At 49.5% G+C, this 22,220-nt stretch overlaps 2 protein-coding genes across 4 annotated transcripts; both read right to left on the bottom strand.

Annotated features, from left to right (window-relative positions):
- Positions 1 to 648: 648 nt before the first annotated feature.
- ankle2 (ankyrin repeat and LEM domain containing 2) lies at positions 649 to 7,123 on the bottom strand. The gene is given in 14 exon segments (XM_047016092.1): positions 649 to 895; positions 1,055 to 1,186; positions 1,341 to 1,507; positions 1,509 to 2,248; positions 2,412 to 2,602; positions 2,733 to 2,839; positions 2,957 to 3,138; positions 3,221 to 3,284; positions 3,381 to 3,503; positions 3,645 to 3,833; positions 4,093 to 4,286; positions 4,379 to 4,573; positions 5,096 to 5,583; positions 6,990 to 7,123. Coding segments are annotated over 13 exon segments (2,988 nt in total). The 5' UTR covers positions 5,577 to 5,583; positions 6,990 to 7,123; the 3' UTR covers positions 649 to 672.
- A 556-nt stretch (positions 7,124 to 7,679) lies between these two features.
- Positions 7,680 to 21,826, bottom strand: golga3 (golgin A3). 3 transcript variants are annotated; one of them, XM_047016091.1, is made up of 24 exons: positions 21,808 to 21,826; positions 21,653 to 21,707; positions 19,852 to 20,077; positions 18,971 to 19,138; positions 16,312 to 16,424; positions 15,349 to 16,082; positions 15,120 to 15,228; positions 14,660 to 14,966; positions 14,317 to 14,519; positions 13,786 to 13,923; positions 13,370 to 13,531; positions 12,890 to 13,258; positions 12,699 to 12,776; positions 12,348 to 12,611; positions 11,837 to 11,931; positions 11,458 to 11,674; positions 11,218 to 11,361; positions 10,813 to 11,127; positions 10,561 to 10,700; positions 10,230 to 10,362; positions 9,972 to 10,094; positions 9,690 to 9,854; positions 9,204 to 9,370; positions 7,680 to 9,003 (listed from the first exon to the last, which is right to left on the bottom strand). In XM_047016091.1, the coding sequence occupies exons 3-24, from the start codon at positions 19,985 to 19,987 to the stop codon at positions 8,808 to 8,810; spliced, it is 4,476 nt and encodes a 1,491-aa protein (XP_046872047.1). In that variant the 5' UTR covers positions 19,988 to 20,077; positions 21,653 to 21,707; positions 21,808 to 21,826; the 3' UTR covers positions 7,680 to 8,807. The 3 variants fall into 3 exon arrangements, with proteins under 3 accessions (XP_046872047.1, XP_046872046.1, XP_046872045.1); XM_047016090.1 differs by having other exon boundaries at positions 18,848 to 19,138; XM_047016089.1 differs by having other exon boundaries at positions 18,824 to 19,138.
- Positions 21,827 to 22,220: the final 394 nt, after the last annotated feature.

Genomic DNA, 22,220 nt, shown 5'->3' on the forward strand with positions numbered 1-22,220 from the left:
CATCAACTTAACACACTGAAGAAGATGTGGCAAATTTGGACATTAGACTGGTCCATTGTTTCAGAAAATTAAGGCAATTTCTGAAAGTGACAGAAAAAAACAGGAATTGGCAGTTTGTTCACACATAATAAAAACTTGGTTTTGTGCTACTGACTGACATACCAAAAATAAATCATTAAAATATTGACATTTCTTTTATTTATTTTTTTAAAAACATCTATTTTCATTTCGCTTCGTCTGCATCGAGGACTCTACACTGAGCTCCAGTGAACATCTATCTTTCAGGGAGTGCGGCTGTATTAATAGTTATTCAAAACAAATTGACTTGAGCTATGATACAGGTTCTTCACACTTATGATGAACACCTTCTTACTTTCAACTCGACAATGTCCACACTCCTACAGTACACACATTGGAAATGAACCCCTGTTTGTCCTCTCCTTTTTCAAATTCAGAGTGTACATCACAACCCGACATACTGAGAATCCCCTATGCAATATATATAAGTACCACTACATGAATACAAACCTCAAGACACTTGTGCATATTTTTTTTGTTTGTTTGTTAGGCATGTGGCTCTGAGCACGGCTTCGTTGTTGGAGCTGTGTCCTTTCTGGCCGTGTCGGGGGAAGAGGGCTTTCGCTGGGCTTGGCTTTGGGGGGGGGGGGGGGGCTAAATGGGGGGGTCGTTGAAGTGCTTGAAGCGGAGGCGCTGGATGAAGCTGGCGTGTGCAGGGTTGTAGCGGCTGGGGCTGGGGAGGTCTGGGGAGCCAGGGTGCCTGGCTGGGCTGAGGAGCCCCCCCGGAGAGAACAGGCTGCTGACTGGGGAGCCTGGAGGGTGGGGGGGGGCCTGCATCCTGCCTCTCTGGTTCTTCACCACAGCAGGGCTGGGCCAGCTGACACACACACACACACACACACAGTAGCGACATCAGCATCATCAAAGCCTCGGGGTACTGAGCATGACTCGGGGTTTTTCCCAATTCGCGAGTGTATTCGCTGTCAACATTCAAATGTATACAAATCGAGAACGTGGAACACGAACTGTGACTGACCTTTGCATCTGGGATGAGGAGAATGTCTGCATAGTGCTCTTCCATTTGTGAATGGTCGGGTATTTCTGGCCATCCAAGTCTACGGCTTCTATCGCTGACAAGACTTCCCTGTCCAACTTGGTTGGCGAATCCCTTAAACGAGATCACAAAACCAGAGATTCAATGACACTTTACTCAGCACACGCTTTCATCCATTTCAGCGGAGATAGAAATAGTGCAAAGGAAGTGAAACCAAGGATAGGGGCACAGGGACACACTGTTTCCCGAGGCAGCTTCCACAACTCACCCTTCGATGAAGAGTCCTTTCCTGATCCGGGGCGGGGTTCGGACGAGGTACTCGTGGGAGTCGTCCAGGGACTTGTAGGAGCCGGACGACCCCGAGCCGCTCACGTCTCTCCCCCCGTGGTCCCAGGACTTGGACCGGGCGCAGAGCGAACGCCCTCCGGCCGCCGCCGCCGCGCCCCCCCCCGCTAGTCCTCATGCCGGCGGCCTCCAGACTCTCCTCCGCCGTGAGGTACTCCTCGGAGCTCCCGCTCCCACACCTGTCCTCCCCCGACCTCCACCCCGCCTCCCCCGCCGAAGGCTCGGCGCTCGCCCGCTCCGACGCCGCGTCCTGATCGGAGGGCTCCAGCGACAGCCGGCCCACGCCGAAAGCGATCTGGGCCGGGGCGAGGGAGTCCCTGGGCTCGCGGGGGCCCCTCTGGCCCCCGCTCCTACGCCTCTGCCGGCCGCAGGGCCCGTCCACACCGTCCTGCAGGGACATCCTCTCAAACTCCACCATCAGGTTGGAGATGGGCGACAGCAGGCAGGCGGAGGAGGGCGAGGAGGTGGCGGCGGCGCAGCGGGGAGAAGCCCCCTTGTCCCCGTTGTGAGTCCTGTCGGGGGGGGAGGGGCACGGGCCGTTCTTGCAGACCGCCGCCACCGCCGCCGACAGGAGGCTGGCGTCCGAGCACAGCAGGTCGCGCTCCGCAGCCGTCTCGATGAGGTCGGCGCCGCGGTGATGGAGGTGGTGCGACACGGGCAGGATGTGGAACTCGCGGCCGCCGCCCTTCAGGCCGTCCTTGGCGCCGGCGGACGAGGTGATGCTGGTCAGGGCGGCGTTCTGCCGGTTCTTCATCTCCTCCAGGCTGATGTCGTCGCCCTCGTCCAGGAAGGCGCCCACCGAGATGGAGTTGCAGAACTTCTTGGGCTTGCCTGCACACAGATGGACAGAAGAAGAAGAAAAATCGCGCGCCTCAGCTGTTATGCATCGACGGAATCATCCAGAAGCCAAAATAATCTCGTTGTGTTGATTTTTGAGGCCAGAACGAGCCACGTTTCCTAGCGGGGCTAGCAGAACAGAACAGGCTGGCTCTACCTGGGGACGGGGTCCTAAACCGGTTGGTTGTCTCGTTCTCCCCGGCCTCCTCGTGAGCGCGCTCGCTGAAGTCCTTCTTGCCGAGGAAGTCCTCCAGCTTGCGCAGGCCGTCCGCGGACGACAGGTCCACGAAGCTGTCCAGGAAGTCCCAGTACTCTGCCCAAGGGTGGCCCATCTCCCTGGCCAAGTCTCTGTGGAACGACACACAACCGCTGTTAGAGAATCAACCCCCACTGTAGCCTGGTGTTGTCATGACAGGGATGCTGAATGGGTACGTTGTTTTAACGTTATCATTCCAGGTGTGCGGTTGCAGCGCCCTACCTGCCCACTCTCTCTGCCCCGCGGTCAGGGTCCGACTTGAGGATATTTTTAAAATGCCCCGCCCTGTCCCTGGGAGGAGTCTTCCACACCCTGCGGAACTCATCAGCCTGCAAGAGGGGACGTGTTTCCCGGTTACACACTTCCTGCAGTTCTCAAGCATGCATGGTGAAAGTAGTCTTTGTTCATGCATGTGATGCGTGGACGAAGGGGAAAACGGCACTGGCCTTCGAGGGGCTCAGAGGGCCTGCGAATGCCCTGACTGCCATGATGGGGTCGATTGGACTCCTCGCGAACTGGGAAACCAGCGAATGAGGAAGGCTCTCTGAAGGCTCAGGTGACCAGGAAGCACCAATCACAGGCTGAGAGGAGTTGTCCGTAGCCCTCAGCAAGGGTATATAACAGCGGTCTGAAAGACGATACGTGATTAGAAAATGTGACGGTTTTTATGCGGATTAGGATAATTCGATGATAGAAAAATGAAGACTGACCTTCCAAATAGTCACAGATCTTCTGCTTGGCTTCCTGGGTTTTGTTTTTTCTTTCACAAATCACCTGTCAGGAAACAAAGAGTCAAAAGTGCCGACACATTGAGGAGACAGTTACTCAGCAGTCGACAAGTGTTAAACAAACACTTTAGGGAGTACTTACATCAAATGGCTTCTGGTCGTACTTGTTCTTGCAATGTTTATCTGTGTCGGGGTGGGAGCACAGGACATTCACCACTTCAGGGCAACCGAATTTACAAGCAAAGTGAAGCGGCGTCTCGAATCCCTGGGTCCAAGAAAGACAAGAGCGCAAGGTAAACCAAGACGCTCGACACGCCCCCCCCCCTATTACCGGCGGGCCTGTTGCCAAGAGAGACACAAATCCGTACGCAGACATATAGGGAGTAAGTAGGCTTGTAGGACTCACCGCCTTGTCTGGCGTGTTGAGGTACAGGTCTATGATGTAGCGGATGCGTTTCTGCAGCATGGCCTCCAGGTCGTCTGGGTACATGAGGCGCATGAAGTCCGGGTTCTCCAGGATGTCCAGCAGGAGCTGGGCTACGCCGGGCTGGTTCTCCTTGGCCGCCACGTGCATGACGTTGTACCTGCAGCCCTCCTGACGGCACCAACCACACGGGGAGCACGGGAGCAGGGAAGGAAGCGAGCCGCGAAAGGGTTTTGTTTACGAAACGCGGACTGACAGATTTGCGAGAGTCAGGAAGAACCGTTGCCCTATTTAGCGTCAAGTGTTGCGATATTTATCTGAACTATCCTCCGCCGTTTCTACAGCTATAGGCAACTGTCAGGTCACGTATTTTTCAATGAGAATCCTTGCCAGCCAGGCCAGAGAGCTGCTGGGTGACCCCCTTCCTCACCTGCACGACGGTAGGGTTGTCCCCCGAGCCGATGAGATAGCGCGGGTTGCTCCAGACCAGCTCGGCGAAGGCCACCTCGTCGCCCTTCTCTACGGCCTTCCGCAGCTTGGCCGTCAGGTCCTGCGTGCGAGGGCTCTTGAAGCTGTTGGCTCGCTCTCGGTTGATGGCGTCCACCTCCATGACTGGAAGGTTGTCTGCCGTGTGGGGACACAGTTCGATGAGGAGGGGGGAAAGAGACACACAGCGGGAGTGGGACCTGGCAAAAGGAGAGGGTTACATCACGTACCCTTGCACAGAGCCAGGCCTGGCTTCACCGGGGAGACGCAGGGGGTGGACTTGCTGGGGGAGGGGTAGTAGTCACAGACCCCTCTGGCAAACTTCTCCGCGTCTTCCCGGTTGGCAAAGGCTTTGAATCGAGCTCCTTTCATCGTCTTCACCGCCTGAAGAGCCTCCTTCTTGTCTGAATAGACGTGAGCCCTCTCTGCGGGCGGGCATGAAGGAGGAAGGACCGTTAGCAACGCATACCACCTCATTATGGGACGTCTCACAACTGTTTAGTAACTGTTTAACACAACTCTTATCAACACCGTTTTTCATTCAGCTCCAATCAGGAAACAGTTGTGTAACCCCTCTAGCGGCATGCTAGGACCTTTTGGCAGAGGAATGAACACAAACAACTGGTATTGACTGAAAACAGGGATAACCTTCCAAACAGCAAGGTCAGACAAACAACAACAAAGAGGACTTTACCTGACTGGATGTTACTTAAGTATTGCGTCTAGCCAGCGGATAGCCAGCGTACAACCCGTTTATAACCTTGTGCATAACCTGCTTAGATGTACTGCTCTAACTGCAAAAGGGAATGAATGAAGTACCTCTCGACGGCATCAACAACCCCTCTCTCTGCCTTTGCATCGCTTGTGAAGGACGCCGCAATCAACACGGGACAGAACCAAGACGGGAGGTCCCTTTTCACTCCCACCCCCCCCCCCTTCTCTCTTACCATTTCTAGCCAGCACGTCTTCCCACAGCGGACAGACTCCGTAGTAGAACGTCGGGGACACCGGCGCGGTCTTAGAAGGAGTGTCCGTTTTAGACTGGGATCTGCCGCCCGCCGCGCTGATGCTCCAAGGGGTCCCTGACTTGACGGAGAGCTCCTCCTCCTCCGGGGGGTTCAGTCCAATGCCGTAGCCAAAGTCCATGTCCTCGCCGGGGGCCTGGAGCGGAGGGCCGCCGGCTGCGGATGTGGCACGTGACGATGCTGGCACGGGTTTGGCCTGGTCCGCACTGTCGGCATCCGCTGCGGCGTTGCTGTCCGTCTCGACGACGCTGCCCTCTGCCCCGGCTAGGACTCGCGCCAGCTTCCTCTCGAAGATGGCCCGGGTGGTGGCCGTGATCGGACCACACTTGAGGTCGGCTCTGGTGAACTCCTCGCGAAGCTCGTCGGAACTTAGCCCCCTCAGCCTGGTCAGAACCGCCTCCATGCTTCAGCTACATACGGGGGAGATAGTGGTTCAAAGGACAGCGGCATTAACTAGTTAGCAGCAAGTTGAAAGAAAGACATGAGTAATTTGATGACGTTCATAAGCTTTTACACTTTGATCCACATGGATGTGAACACAAACAACTCAAACATAGATTAATCTGCCTTGTACTGTAAATACATGCCTGTGAAATTGTGTTTTTATATCACGAATTGAATATACAAATATACCATTATCTATTTTTTGGAACTGTGACTTTGTGCTGTGATTTTCCATGCGTCCATGACTAAACTTGAAGTGATCAAATTTGACAACAGTGAATAAGCACAAAGCAGCGCATCAGAACGCAAGCAAACTAGACCCTTGGTAAACCAGTGCCAATTGAGATTATATCAAATAACAGCTATGCACTCTGAACAAATGGCCAAAGATTGTATGGACCGTCTTGAACAGCCATTTAGCTACTCGAACAGCACACGCCAAGAAAACCTATTGAGCATTATTCAATATGCAATCCGTTCAGAGATGAAGCAAATTGCATTAGGCACAAATGCTTTGATCCAAATCTCGTTATGATCGGGCATAATGTAGCAGAGCAGCCTGTTTACATGTGACTGCTCACCGATTTCTGAAGGGAGATGGAGAAACCAGAATTTACCATTTTAGCCAATACAATCCCACGCTGTCACGCCCAAGTGCCGTTCCTGATAACTTAGCTTCCTAGCTAGCTAGCCTTTTCGAGCAGTATCAATTTGATATCTCATGTCTTCATGGTGATGTTGCTGATATTATTGATATGTGATAATGTCAAGCGGCAAATATACCTCTATACTTACCAGGGGTCATTTAAATTGCTGATCTTGAACAATAAGGGTAATCTTTTTTAAATGTGCAGATATAAACAGTTGAAACAGACACAATGCTCAAGACAGTCTGGAATAGTCTCATTGTTTACAACGTAATGTGCGCATGCTCCCTTCCAAGGGAGGGTATCATGCTCACAAATCTGACAAGTTAGCGCTAGCTAGTTCAAAGTACAGAGGTGACGACTAGTTAGCAGCAAGCTGCAAGAACGACAATGAGCCATTTTACGACATGAAGCAACGATTACGTTTTAATCCATTTGAACGTGAAATGTATGTGGCTGGCTAATCAGCAAAGCCACATTGGTAGCTATGGTTATGAGAAATAGCTAGGCCAGCAAACGTAGGCAAAGCACCTTGAGCTAGCTAGAAGTGTGTTAGCAAGCTAGCATCATGCTACCAACAAGTTCGAGATTTCTTTTGTGTAAATCTGATCAAAACGCTTTGTGTACACACATCCATTTGTTATTGCATTCCATAGCTTGGCAATAACCACGCACGCAAACATTGTGATGACAACATATAAGATCTACGTAGTTAACATGCTAACCTCCTGCTCTGCTCCCTGGATGCCCGCACCGCGACGGTTTCAAAATGTGTACAGGAAGGACCTCCGAGTTAACAAAAAAAATGCCAGACCAAAACTGGAATAAATCATCGGAGTTCTCTGTTAAATATGAAAATTGAACCAAATCTATGTAAACATAAAAACATTAAAAAAAGATGTTGCAGTGGATGAAATAAAGACGTGGACAAAAACTGATGAATAGTGCAATTTTTATGCGATAGTTACACCAATACAGCTCCCAAAAAGTATATTTTGTGTTGGAATTAATCAATTACCGAATTACAGATTGTTTATGCTTAACAGCAAATACAGTCAAAGCGTGAAGCTTTTCTGTACCCACTTTGTTTACCAACAAATGTTATGTTAAAATACAGTTAGGTTAATGTGAAAGGTAGATTTATGCAGTCATTTTTGTCGAGATCCACGTCTCCGACATGGACATATACAGACCCTTGAAAACACAGTATTAGAGATTATGTTGGTTTGTTGCTATCAGTCAAATGCAAATGTCTCTGCCTTTGACTAATATTTCTCCCTTTGAACATATAGATTATAACAGTGTGGTTAAAGAAAGCAATTGGCTTTGCTTGACAGAGACAGATTGTGAATATAAACACACTAAAACATGTTGTTTTCCGTATCTGCGGTTTCCAAAATCATATTCATAGTTCACGTTTCACCGTTGTCAAATGTTCAGATGAGCAGGGAAACTAGTATTCCTATTCCTAGTACTCCTATTCAATATATTAACTTCTGCAAAATATTCATTTTCATGCCAATGAAAAACAGAAAAAAATAAAAACAATTTAGGGGTGGACATAGTTGTGAACAATATTAACTACACCAAAAGTTGAACATCTGAGCATCATAGTAGTAACATTTTCTTAAGTTATCTTACACCCTTCCCACGTAGCCCTCTTGAAGTTAGTTACAGTAAACTCTTATCAAACTCTCAACACCCCAAATAATTTACATTTAACTAGAGCATTTTGATTAGCAAACAGTACAATCATACAAAGTAACCTATTTACCATATTATACACACTCTTTCAATTGAAAAACTTTTCAAACCATACATTTAATCCTTTGACAGCATATCACAGATTCCTTCCATACACAACATCACTAGTCTTAATCATATCAAAAACAAGCCTACTTAGATCGCTGGAAAAAAAGAAAAAAAGTTGAAATTGTGTTTTTAGAACCCATGACGATATCTTGATTGCAAACTTGACTAAAGGAATTGTGCCTGTTTAACGAGAGGCCATTCTAAACTCAACAGATGGTAAAGGCGTAAAATCTGAGCTGTGAAAAGTATATAATAATTATAAGTCGTAACAGTTTCAAACAGTCATGGGACAGCTGACTCAAATGAATGGAATGAGTGTTTTCTATAAGTGTCAGGCACAGGAGAATGGAAGAACAGGTCAGATAGTGCACGTAACCCAGAATCTTATACTGTAGCTGGACACCTACAGCAGCCGTATGTAAATCAAACTAGGGAAAGGATGAATTACAACAGAAAATGTCAAGTTGTCGCTTTCCGATTAAAAATATTAATTCCTGAACAGCAAATAAATAAATATGAAAAAAAGTAAGTAACAAAAATATAGTTCAAAGAATGAGTAAAGCTATGGTATAGTAAAGTATTACTTGCACAAGCGCTATCTGTGCCGATGGGATAATGCCAAATGTTGGCAGCCATTATCGGAGATGATAAAGATATGAGAGGATAAAAAAAAAAAAACTAAAACAAAGGAAAAGTGCCCTCTGTGGATAAAACTCCACCACTCTCCTGCATTACGACGTCTGAGGCTTCTCCTCCACTGAGTGGTTCTCTGCCACTTCGTCCAGGGGGGAGGAGGGGCCAGCCGAGTCACTGTCCTGCACCCCAAGTCGGGCTAGCTCCTCCTCAGCGCTGGTCAGTGAGCTCATTGACTCATGTACCGTGACTGTGTGTTCCTCCATCTGCTTCTGAAGGCTGTCCATCTCCTGCCTGAAAAAAATAAAAGGGGGAAAAAAATACAACAACCAAATGTAAAATGTGTGTGTGTGTATATCATCTTATATCATCCTTGACATCATATAAATATACATATGATATATGGCACTTGAAAGAGAAGCCACAAATGAAAACATTGACCCCATCGCAGTTCTATCAACCAAAACTCGACAAACGGGAGACATAAATCGTACTTGAGTTGTCGTAGACAGTTGTGTAGATTATTGAGAGGCTCCTTGTTGACGGAGGCCGAGGGCTTCAGCAGCTCGTCCAGAAGGGAGGCAGGCACAGGGCAGTCTGGGATCTTCACTGGAGTCACTGGGTTGGATGGGTTCCCCTCCCCTTTCAACTCCATACGTTGCTGTTCCATTGGACCAAGGAACACATTAGCAACGTCACGTAAACTTTGTACTGAGACAAATTCAAAATAGCCGGCTTTAAAGATTGAAATACAAGCTAAGTTTTAGTTGACGTTACATTATATGTGATGCGTTTAGCAGACGCTTTTGAACGGTCTGTATTTGTAAGGTACAGTGCAGAGGAAGCGCATCTCAGCTCCCAGGCATGCTGAACATGGTGAAATAGTATCTCAAGTACAATATCATATGGTAGGGGGCAGCAAAAAGATCGAAACGCAATATGACATCATCCCCAGCAGCAAAACCAGCGTCAGAGCTCACCTTCCTCATGCGGGTCTGTTTAAGGTCCAGTTTGAGCTGCTGGTTCTGAAGCAGGACCGTCTTCATGCTGTTCCTTAGCTCCCCCACTTTGGCCTGCAGCATGAACTTATCCTTCCGGGTGCTCCCCAGTTCCTCCTGCGCAGACTCCAGCTCTACCTTGATGCTCTGAGACGGACAGGAAGGCCAAGGTCAGGCACACCCCCCCAAAAAATAATAATAACAAAGTGTTGAAAAGGAGCCTCGACAAAAGCCGGGGAAGGAGCCAGATCCTGGTGTGCTCACCTGTAGGGCGGTCTGTACAGCGTCCAGCTCCCTGTGACTGCACTCCTCCAGGAGCTCCAGCTGCTGTTTCTGGGCCTCCATCTCCCTCTGCTTCTGCTCCACCTCCCACTTCAAGTCCTCGACCTGGGCGGAGAGAGGTCAGGTGATGAGAGACGGGGGGTCGACAGGTTTTTTTGGGGGGGAGGGACTGGACTCTGCCCTGGTCACCAGCTAGCGGAGGTCTGGTTGCGTGTATGGGGGTGGCTGGAGGCGGCCTACCTCCTGGTTGATGAGCGGCTGCTTGTTGAGCTCCTCGTCCAGCTGTTTCTGCAGGATCTGCAGCTGGGAGTGCGCCTCCGATAGCTCCTCCTGGAACCTGGACACTTCCTGAGAATGTTTCTCATCCTGAGACCTTCAGGATTAACATGACGGCGGAGGGGGGGGGGGGGGGGGGTGACAAATGCACAAATAAATCAGTCCTTATTAGTCATATGAATGAAGAAAAACAACGACTAACCACATGAGTCATATTCTGATTGGAATATAAACGACAGCAGGAATATGAGTCGTGCCTCGGGCCATGCGCCAGAGGGACAAAGTGGGGACTCACTGTAGCTTGTGCGCCTCGCTATGCAGAGCCTTCACCAGCTCCTCCTTGGCCTGCAGATCCTTCTTGATCTCGCACAGCTCCAGCATGGCTGCTCGGTAGTGCCGCCTGTTGTGAGCCGCCTCTGCCTTCGCTGCTGCCACCTAGAGGACAGGAGGCAGGCTTACACTCTGACAGGCTTCCAGACCAGGGAGAGTGGCTTGGGGAGAGGATTTGAATGGCAAAGCGATGACATGGGGTGGGGGGTTCGTTTACCTGCTCTCTGAGGTCTTTGACTTTGGCCCTCTCCTTCTCCAGGGACTCCTGCAGTGTCTGAACCAACTGTTTCATCTGCTGGTCCTCCTCCTCCTTCCGCCTCAGAACCGCTTGGACCTGAAGATTGAGCTGGACCAGATCGGCCTCTCTCTTGGCCAGGGCCGTCTCCAGGATATTGGTATGCTCCCGCAGTGCACTGTGGGACTGCCCCAGCCCCGTCAGCTTCCCTTTCTCGTGCTCCAGCTCCAGCGCCAGCTTCTTGTTGGCGTCCTCCAGCTTCCTGATCCTCCTCTTGAAGCATCGTGCCTCCTGAAGCTGTCAACCACCGGACAGATCCCCGAATTTAAGCACCAAACACAGTACCTAGCGAGTCTTTCTGTACATACTCGGGCCCCAGTCTCTCACCTCGTCCTCGAGCTCCATGACCTTCTCCTGGTACTCCTCCAGCTCAGTGGAGGTGAGGTTGATGACCTCCTGAAGCTCCTTCTCCAGCATGGCTTTGCTGTGGCTCACAGCCTTCAGCTCACCCTGCAGGGCCTCAAGTTTGTCCTGGAACAACACACACACACACACATTCGAGACTGAGCACGGTCAACTGTCGTCTTTTTGGGTCAGCTTCGCTTCGAAAGTCCAGTTCCCCCGTACCTGGAAGGCCTTGCTGTCTCCTCCCTCCGCAACCTGGGCCTTGAGTTTGACCACCTCCGCCTCAGTGGCCTCCTTGCCGGCGAGGGCCTCCTGGAGCCGGCGGCTCAGGATCCCCACCGCGTTCTCGTAGGCCTTGTGCTTGGCCTTCACCTCCTTCTGCGCGCTGGTCAAATCGGTCCCCAGGCGCTTCATCCGCACCTTCTGTTCCGAGATGGCCCTGTGGGAGGGACGTTGCAAAGCCATGTTGTCGTGCGGTAAACGGTGTCTCGGTTTTTCCTATTCATGCTACAAGTAGTCGCGCGCCCGTCCTCCGAAAAGAAAGTCAACGTGGACACGGCTATCTCTATGGGAACCGTACTACTGCAGCCGAGTGACTCACTTGTTGGCGTCACCCTGCATCTGTTCCACCTGCTTCCTCAAGCCCTCGTTCTCCTCCGTCACAGCTGCTAGCTGGCTCTGGTCAAACTGCAGAGACTGGTGAGGACAGAGGGATGCAGTCAAACACTCACAGTGCCCACAGGCTTCACACAAAATGGCTGATATCAAAGCCATATACTATGTGCTTCTAGACATGCACACAATTAGGAAATGGGACCATACTGAAGAGTGGGGACATAACACCACTCAAGGACTTACATGTACTTGCCCTATAGTAAGACTTCTAGCCAAATGCAAGTTTATTCAGTCACAGTAACTATCTTCCAACTTCCACTGTGTCTATATTCCCAGACAGTAAATAATAATTATTAAAAAGTAGACATTTAGCATTTCTCCAAGAGGGATTTGAACTTACGACCTCTAGACCTGCAGTCAAATTCTCTACCACCGAGCTACACCCGTATCCTTTGAAAAGCCGCAGTTGACAATGCCTGTAGATCCCAGCAGCGTACCTGAACCTGGTTCTCCAGCTGGCCTCTCTCCGTCTGAACAGCCTGCAGGTGGGCCTCCAGACTGTTCATCTGCTCCTGGACACGAGTCACCTCCTGCTGCAGCCGGCTCTGCTCAAGCTCGGCCTTCTGCTTCTCCCCCTGGGCGCTCAGCAGCTCCTGCTTCAGTCCCTTCACCTCCGACACCAGGCGCTTTTTGGTGGACTTGAGTTCGCTGATCAACTGGTCCTTGGAAGTGGCATCCCGTCGATAGGCTTCGACCATGACCTGTGGTGTTCGGAAATGGGAGAGGGAGTTGTGTTTGTGTGTGAGTGTGGGTGTGTTTACCTCTATTAAGGAACTAACAACACCTACCTTCTGTTGCTGAAACTGATCTTTCAGCTTCTGGGCGTGCTTCTTCAGTGTACCATTTTCCTGCTGCAGAGATTCAATCTAAAACGCAGGACAAAATACAAAATAAACGCAAGCTCATCCACTCAGACTGGATATCCAGCGCCAGGCCGCGTGCGCCTCCTCCGGGCTGAGCCGGGGCTGGGTCTTCTCACCTGTGACGTTTTGACCTGGACCTCCTGCCTGAGCTGGTCCAGCACGTCCGAGGCCACCAACACTTCCTCTCCCAGCCTCTCCGCCCCCTCGTCCAGCTGACTCTTGTCGGCGCGGGCCGCCTGCAGCGCCACCTCCAGGACTATCTTCTCGTTCCGCAGGAACTGGATGGTGTCGTCCTTGGCGCCGGCCTCCGCCTGCAGCTCGCCCAGCTGGGCCTCCAGCTCCAGGTAGCGGGCCTCCAGCTGGTTGATGGACTGCTCTTTGGTTTGCAGCGTCTCCTGGGTGCTCGTCAGCAACCTCATCAGCTCCAGGTGCTCCTTCTGGAGGGACTCCAGCTGCACGGCCTTCTGGGACAGGGTTAACCTCACCTGGAGTGACCCGAGAGAGAGACGACGGAGAAGGCGCGGTGAGAACTTGGAGAAGACGCGAAAGAACTTGTGCGTCATTGAAGGACCCAGGGGTCGGTGGACGTTGCTGACCTGCTCGAGTTCCCTCTCCAGGGCGCTGGCTGTGTTGGCCAGCTTCAGTAAGTGCTCCCGCTCCTCCTCAAACTCCTCCAGCTTGTGGGTGAGGTCGTCCTCCACCATGCTCTTGGCGTCCTGGATCTGCTGGTAGGCCGCTTCCTGAGTCATCATGTCAGCCTGAAATGGAAAATAAAACAGGTCAGATGTGAAAGAATGGTGAACACGCAGTCTTGATGATCAATATTACTTTGTATTCCCCTCCGAACTACAAGTATTTGCACTTCCGATGGGTGGACCAGATGATACCACTGACTTCATTCATTACACAATTAATGATACCACAGATCAAAAAATTATTTTTGTAATTACACGTGATAAAATGACAATCATATCAGTGGGTTCAGTAGTTCTTAAACGAGGGTCTCCTGTACCTCGATGCTCTGCAGCTGCACAGCGATGCGCTCCTTCTCCTTGATGGAGCGGTGCTGGGTCTCAGTCAGCTGCTGGGACAGGGTTACGTTCTCCAGCTTCAGGTGCTCCAGAACGCCCACCTGGTTCATCTGACCCACCTGGACCAAGAAGGAACACACAACCACTCCCGTCACATCTCAACTGTCACCACAGCCACCTCCATTCATCAGCTAGCAAGTCAACGCCATCTCCATCATTCAAGTCAGCGACATCACTTCAACCAGCTCCACCATCCACAATAGTTACTTTGCAATATGCCATGATAATAGACCATTCCTAGATTCTGACCATTTACATTGTCATGTATTAATTTAGCAGACGCTTTTATCCAAAGCTACTTCCAAGAGAGAGCCAAACTACCAAACTACTTTTAGAATGATGCAGTCCTGTTATTCTGCTGTATTTCAATAAGCAAATCCTAATTCCCCCCCCCCAAAAAAACTTTTCAGCATTTCAGCCTCAAGCCTTTGACAGGAGTCCAAAAGCCTCACCTGCATGTTGGCCATCTCTCCCTGGAGCCGGACACGCGCCTCCTGAGCTGTGGCCAGCTGCTGCTGGTACCACTGTCGGACCTGCTGGAGGGAGTCGATCTCGGCCTGGGAGGTCTTCAAGCGACTCTGCAGGGTGCTGCGCTCCACCTGCACCTGCTGGAGCTGCCCCTGGAGCCCACCCATCTGCTGACGGAGGTCCTGGACTGGAAGAGGAACACGGCGGTCACGCACACAACACGACCCCCGTGTGACTGACATCCAAACACCCCCCAGAGGTTCCGCGTTCGTTTTCCCACCAGGGGCGCTCGACCCCCCCCGGCTCCTCCCCCACCCCGCCGCTCACCCGTGTTATCCCTGGAGGTGACCACCTCCTGCATCTCCTCCATCTTCCCCACTAGCCGGGTGTACTGCTCCTCGGCCACCTGCAGGTCGTTGGCCACCGAGGCCAGGCCGGCGTTCTTGCTCTCCAGGCTGCCCTGCAGCTCCACCATGGCCCGCTCCAGCTGGGAGCAGCTCTGGCGCAGCGCGGACACCTCCGTGGCCAGGGCGCCCTGCTTCTCCTGGCTGGCCCGCGCCTGCTCCATCTGGCCCTGCAGCTGGGCGTTCACCGTGGCCAGCTGGGCCTGCAGCTCCGTCTTCTCCTTCAGAGCCTGGGGGGGGGGGGCGGAGAGAGGAAATGAGGTGGATAGAGCAGGAAATGATGTAATGATGAGCGTTCTACCGTAAAGAGCTAGGAAGTGAGGTGGATAGAGCAGGGAAATGATGGAATTTCTACGGGCTTTCTACGGTGAAGAGCTAGCTACCTGGTTGGCCTCCGACGACAGGGACTCCAGCTGCCCCTCCAGCCTCATCTTCTCCTTCAGCACCTGGAGCACCTCATCGTGTCCCATCACCGAGCTCTCCATGGACACGCTGCAAGGAGAAAGACATCGCGCTTAAAACCCCCTTCAGGGCGCAAGCCTCATTTCCGGGGATTCGGCGCCGGATCGATGCGCTGGCTGGCTGAACGCGAGAGCGTGTCGGGTCGGCTACCTGCTGGAGAAGCTGTCCCTCCGGCTGCGCGGCTCCCCCGCCGCCTCCCCGTCCTGCTCCGGCCCCCCCAGGTGCTGGCGCTCGTCGCTGGCGGCCTGCAGCACCTCCCGCAGCGAGGGGAACTGGCCCATGGCCTCGGCGGCGATCTCCCGGCCCTCCACCGTGTAGGCCGCCCCCTGCCTGCCCACCGCGGCGGACAGCAGGCCGTAGGCGGGTCCCCTGGCCGCCGCGCTGCTGTAGGACGAGCTGTCACTGTCGTTTCCGTCTCCGGGCCTGGCGCCCGACTCGCTGCCGTCCACCTCGGACGCGGTGTCCGCGGGCTGGAGGGACGGAGGCGGCCGGGCGTCCGTCTCCGAGGAGCCGAACTCGGACAGGACGCTGACCTCGGACAGGGTGGACACGGAGCTCAGGGAGGAGCCGTGGGAGAACATGGAGGCATCTGCGGAGGTCCTCGATCCATCTCCTCCTCCGGCACCAGTTGGTGTCTCCTGGGACTTGTAGTCAGCCAGGGAGTGGATCTTGCTGGGCCGGGGGGATCTGGACGTGGTCCTCTTCTCTTTGGATGGGGGGATGCCAAGGCTGCCCAGTTTGGGCCCCCGGGGCACACTTGTCCTTAGGAAGGAGTATTCCGTCGTCATGGAAACGGTGTTGGCCCGCGGAAGCGCTTCGGGGTGGAGCATGAGCTCTGGGTCCAGAGTGCTAAACAGCCGGCTCTTTGGGGTAGAGCGGTGGGACTGGGAGTAGGAAGAGACAGCGAATGAGATTGCCATGCCTCGACTACACATTCCAGCATTTTCTATATGCACCATTGGCACATAGCTTTGGAGCAACGCGTGCTAAATGAATCAAATGTCAACCGAAATACCGATTTAGATGCCGATTGCTACTACGTTCTTATTCTACGTCTAAATGACATATCTTCCGACGAATTCTATTGTGCACGCCGCATATCCTTCTATTTACCCTCTCCTTGTGTCTCTGGACTCTGTACTGTTTGAGCTGGTCCTCCAAGCGCCTCCGAGCGTCCAGGCGAATCTTCTCCTCGTTCTCCATCTCCAGGGAGGGCTCCTTGGCAGCTGTGAGGAAAGCACATTTACCACAGGTCCTCCCCAGCACCATTCAACACAAAACCACACCATGGACCCAATGTCACACAAGCCGAGCCTACCTCATTGGTCGTTTCAAAGGGAATGCCTAATTGTTCTAACGACTTGTTTTGTAGCCCGTTAGCACTGGGATAACTATGGGAGCCAGGCAAAAACTTGTACGACATTGTAATCCCACTATGGTTAGGAAGGAGGCTGCATGCAACCCGGTCACAATGTTAGAATCCTCTTTTTTTTCCTGCCTCATTGTTGGTTTCCTCAGGTTTAGGTTAGGAGGTAAGTGCCACCCAAAAAGCGTTTGAGGTTATACTCACACAACGTCATTAGTACGGCCAGGAATCGAACCGGCAACCTTCTGATTAATAGCTCAATTCCCTAACCGCTCAACCATCTGACTACCCCAATTAGTAAGTTAGTTTGGAAGCAGTAGACGCTCACAAGCTGTTAATCAACCAGCAGGTGGGTGTTCCATCAACATCGCTAACGCAAGTCGCTCTTACGCAAATAAGTCTCACTTGGATAAACGTCAACTTAGACTTCAACCTTAAGCCGTTCCACTAACGTTCCGTTCAACTAACAGGCAACGATAATTCAAGCTAGACCTCAATAAGCTTAGACTCTGCAGCCCAGATCAGGCGATAGTTGAAAAGAGGAGTTATTTCGCAAAAAGCAAAGCGCAGAGTGGTGTTATTGGAGTTGTACCCAAAAAGGGCAATGTTGCCGCAATTAACACGGCAAGGGAGATTTTTGTCAAACCATTACGACCGTAAAAATGCGTAAATTGTAAGCCTAATAAATCTACTTAACATAACTATATGCAGTTAATTTGTGTATTTTGACAAGCTGTCTGAAACCGTTCTGACAGTAGCCTATGGGTCAATGTTCTCAAGAGGAGATTGAGAATAATAGCCCCAAAAAGAACGTGGCAGCAATTGAAAATTGTAGGATAACATTCAAAACACTGAAAAGGTCATGGTTAATTGCACTTGATGTGGGCTAATAATGTTTGTCTTCACATCTTGAACACAATTAATAAATTACTTCAAAATAACTTTGCCACACACATTTATTAACTGATAGGCTACATGCTGAGCTTTAAGATAAAAGGGAAAGATAACCATGACTAAAATGGGGATTCACTGAAATAAGTATTATTGCACAGATCCAGCAGAAACTTTCAGATCATACGGTGACCCAAACTGTAGCACACTTGCTTGGCAGAACAGTCATTTTAAATTGTTCAGCATGACTAAGAATATATAATTATTCCCTATTATTATATAACGTGTGCATATTTAATCCAAATCCAATTATTACTATTCTGGCTGACAGTGTATGGACAGCTACCCCGGATTCCCAATTAACATAGTCTGCCTCCACAGATCCAGAGGGGGCTTGGACAGTGGCAGACTGTGGCTGTTTGAAGGGTAGGAGTGGAAAAATTTACCAAAAGCTTTTGAAAACAGTTCAAGTGACATTATTTCTTAACTTGTTTATTTAAATTAATACAATCTTTGGAGATGAAGTAGGCCTAAACACGTTAATTCATGTCTGCACTTCAAAAAGTCTGCACTTATGTTTCCGAACGTGCTTTGCGCGGAGGAATTTACTCGTCGGAACTGTCTTTTGACATTGTGTTTCTGCCTGTTTGAGATTATTTGCAACACATTTTAGTTTAGCTCGACTTTTAGCCTTACACGGAGCAGGCTAGTTCCAAAGTATAAGTTACCTTGGTTACGTAGCTAGAACGAGAATAAGCCACCTTAATGGAACGGAACTCTCGCTGAAGTAAGCGAGACTTATAAATCTCGCTTTTCCTTAATCAACGTTGATGGAACAACCCCCAGGTGTCAGTGAAAGAGTTCTGTATTGCAGAGTTCTGTATCCAGCCGATGCACTAGAAGTCTAGGGTTTCCCTCAAATATAGGGTCTAAACCGGTACGGTTAGGGATACTACAAAAGATGTGTAGGAGTTTCTTGTCTGACACAATTACACACCAGAAACACACTAGTCCTGAATATGAATACACTGTTGACTACTTGTTTACAACAATAACAATGAACATATCTAAAAAAAAATACAAAAACATTCACAACAAAAGTACTGGATTAGTTGGAAACATGGCCACTACTGCAACAACAGAAGCCCCCGATACCAACCAGGCAGTTGAAATAGGAAGCAAGAAGTCAAACCACTATTAAAGCAGAGTCCCACTGGATCTTTCTCTGAGTAAGCTAGCACAGGCAAGGGAACCAAAATAAGTGGGATACAACAGCCTCTGAAGCAAAGTCCCATTACAAAAGAATGTTAAAATACAGGGTATGAAGGGGTGGAGGGGTGGGGGGGGCAGACGGGGTGGGGCACTCACTGATACAGGTTTCAGTATGCTTACACAATTCCGTCTCCTGCATAGGCATACTTAGTCTGAGCGACTGCAAAGTGTCACCCTTGTGACCCGTGCCCTCAGCACTAGATTCCCCAGACTTCTCTAGCATGGGTGGGAGAGCAGCCACACCTGTGGGGGACGACTTTGTGGACGGGGGGCCGCCAGCGGGGCTGGCACCCTGGGGAGGGGGGGGCGGAGACGGGGGGCCGTTGGGACGGCCGTTCACCCCGTCATCGCCCCGGCCCTCCGCCGCCACTCGTTCTCCTCCGTTCGGCACTGCGTCTCCTCTGAAAGGACCTACAGAGAGGGGGAGGGGGGGACGGGTCATTTAAGGTTGCAGGATCTGGAATCCATCATGCACAATGGCAAAGGATTGCTATGTAACACCAGCGCACTACAGAAAACAAAGCTGCGTTCAAGTGACTTGAAATCTATGGAATCTTCCCAGAGCAACCTGTCAAACGGCTCTGACAAGCTACAATAGCTCAATGGAAACTGAAAGTGGCAGTTTTACATTGACAAGTGACAGCTTTTCATTATACTACTAGAGGCATTTTCACAGGGAGTGATGAGCCTCAGGACTACCTTTGATTGTAATGCAGATTTAAGACATCGTACAGTGCTTGGATCAATGTGTCGTGTGAGTGAATTATGAGGCAAGGCTCACGGTTTAGTCCAGACATTTCTGAGATGTAAAATGCTTGCGTCATTTGTATTTTCTTCAGAAACATTCAAACATTTACTGCATATCGAGGGAATAGACGTAAAAAATAAAATACACTATGTAGCTTGAGATAAAATATATTGTTCTCTTAACTATAATTTGAGTCTACTTTGGACTACAAGACATATATATATATTATATACGTAATTGTTTCTAGTTTTCAGAAGATGTTTCTTTAATTAGAACACAGAAGAACATCCATCAGTTTTCATCCGGAACGTCTATAGTCATCATATCAAGTCATACCATCTATCATACACTGAAGGTCACGGTTTGTCACACTCACTTTTTAGACCATTCCCTGAGGCCAGTGGCGTCTCCAGCCCTGCTTTCTTCAGTATCAGTACGCCATCCTCTGTACGATCACTGCCGCCATCTTTGGATAGCAAGTTTACATCTGGCTGCTGAGCTTCACTTTCCATTTTAAATATGCTTCAAGATGTCTTCTCTCAATACATTGTCTTCGAGATTTGACAGTCGGTAAGTTCGTGAAATGACAACAAGAAGCTCCCCTGAAAGGACACCATTCAAATGTTTGTCAAATGTGCATCCAACCTGACTAGTAAGGTTCACTAGCTAGATGGATGCATGTATTGCGATCATTAGCCACTGAAACATTGAACAACCTCTGTGCATACAGAAAGAATCAAAATACCACAAGTAACACAAACTAAGTATGGGCTCACGTTAAGTAGATTGAAGTTGCTTATCAGTGTTTCCCACAGATTAGAAATCTAATTGTGGCGGGGGAGGGGGGGGGGGGGGGGGTCGTAATAATTGCTTCGTTAATAATTCGTTACACAGTTAATTTGTTAATAATTTGTTACATTAAATATTAATCCAAAATGATTCACACCTTCACAAATTAACAACAACTAACATATCATTTCTGCATTATGCATGTAGCAACGCTAGTGCTAAACAACTATTTAACTGGTCGGCTCCATGACGCCGAGTAAGTAGCTAGCTCCTGAGACTTCTCACCAAAAGAACGAAGGGGAAACTTCCGAGTACTGTAACTCGCTCTGGATAAGAGCGTCTGCTAAATGACTAAATGTAAATGTGAGTAAGGTACCTAGCGAAAAGTAGCCTCAACTTTCCTCGACTTTTAGCTACGGCACTAATGCTGAAGGCTCGCTGATATGGCTGTCGGTCTTACTAGAACGGCATATGTATGCATTGTTGCTAACGTGTGCTGACGTTGTGACTGTGTGCATATGTGGGAAAGATGCATGAGTGACAGAGAGACGGAGGGAGAGCAGGGGAAAGGAAATGCAGCTGAACGAATACGCTGCGTGTTTTAACCTAAATAGCGATAATAAAAAAATGTTTTACGAAACGCAATGTGTGGCGGCCGGTGTTGATTCTGTGGCGCACCGCCACAAATTAGTCTATGTGTGGGAAACACTGTGCTTATTATAGCTTACTAACTGGCTAACTACTGGCCAGGGTAGTTATTTCAAGGAATCAATCATTCTAGATAATAGCTAACGATACTAAACTGAATCGTATTCAGGCAGGGTCATTTTGCTCTTGTTGTTGTTCAACAAGCAAGCGGAGCCGCAGACCCGAGACCGTGCAATGAATATGATAGCAGGAAGATGTGACAAGTCAGTTAGCCTGTGCTAGGTAGCCTGCTAACTTGATAACTGCAGCATGTTGTTGCTTATTGCTTCCTTCATTGGTTTGCTATTTGCCAGCCAATGGACTTATGACTGTAGTTAAATGTCTCAAAGTTACCAGTTGGCCTGCTGTTATTCTACAGATATCGCGAGGTACCGTTTTATACTGAACGATTATTGTGTCAAAACACAAAATCTAGCCTAGCTTAATCTAGCCTCGCGTAGATAGCTTGCTAGCTTGCTAGGATGTGAATGATGGTTGAAATGCAGTTGAGTTAGCAAACTAGCTTAGCAGTCTGTGTGTCATCGGCAAAACATTTAGAGATCGCTATTTATGAACACGTATTCGATTGTGAGATTGATCAGATGACACTACGCGACTAAATTCATATTACTCAAATAATGCAAGCTAAATTTGTGGAATGACATATACTGAAAAGCACATAAATAGTATTAAATGCCAACCTTTTGGACGCCTCTTCTCTGCTCCTACGTGGCTATATGCATTCCATTGCTTTACCTGTCCGACCAGAAACAAAATTGTAAACAATGTTGTTTGAAATATATTAAATATATTGTAAAATATTTCATATGTAAAGTTATGTAATAATTAAAATTACTTTTCATATAATTATAGTGTATAAATTATAAGCCTTTATGACATTTGTTTTAAAGACTGCGATTTCCAACGTCGCATGAGTTGCTACACGAACTACAATAATCAACGCACATTGTACGTAAAGGGAGTTGTTGGCATGAAGGCACGCCCCTTAATACTCACAAAAACAATGCCATACCGCCTCCTGGTGGTAAAATACCGCCCCCTGGTGGTTTTTGTCAAATGTTCTCTCTCTCTCTCTCTCTGTCAGTCTGTCTCTCTCTCTCTCTTTGAGCAACCATGCTGAATGCCAAAATATTAGACTTTTTATCTTTGCAAGTATCGATGTCACATAAACCTTCTGTGTATATAGTCATAGGCCTACGCCTATACCTATGGTAAAACAAAATCAATTTTTAATGTGATTATTTACGA

Source organism: Hypomesus transpacificus, unplaced genomic scaffold (assembly GCF_021917145.1).
Source record: "Hypomesus transpacificus isolate Combined female unplaced genomic scaffold, fHypTra1 scaffold_31, whole genome shotgun sequence".
Classification (NCBI taxonomy): Eukaryota; Metazoa; Chordata; class Actinopteri; order Osmeriformes; family Osmeridae; genus Hypomesus; species Hypomesus transpacificus.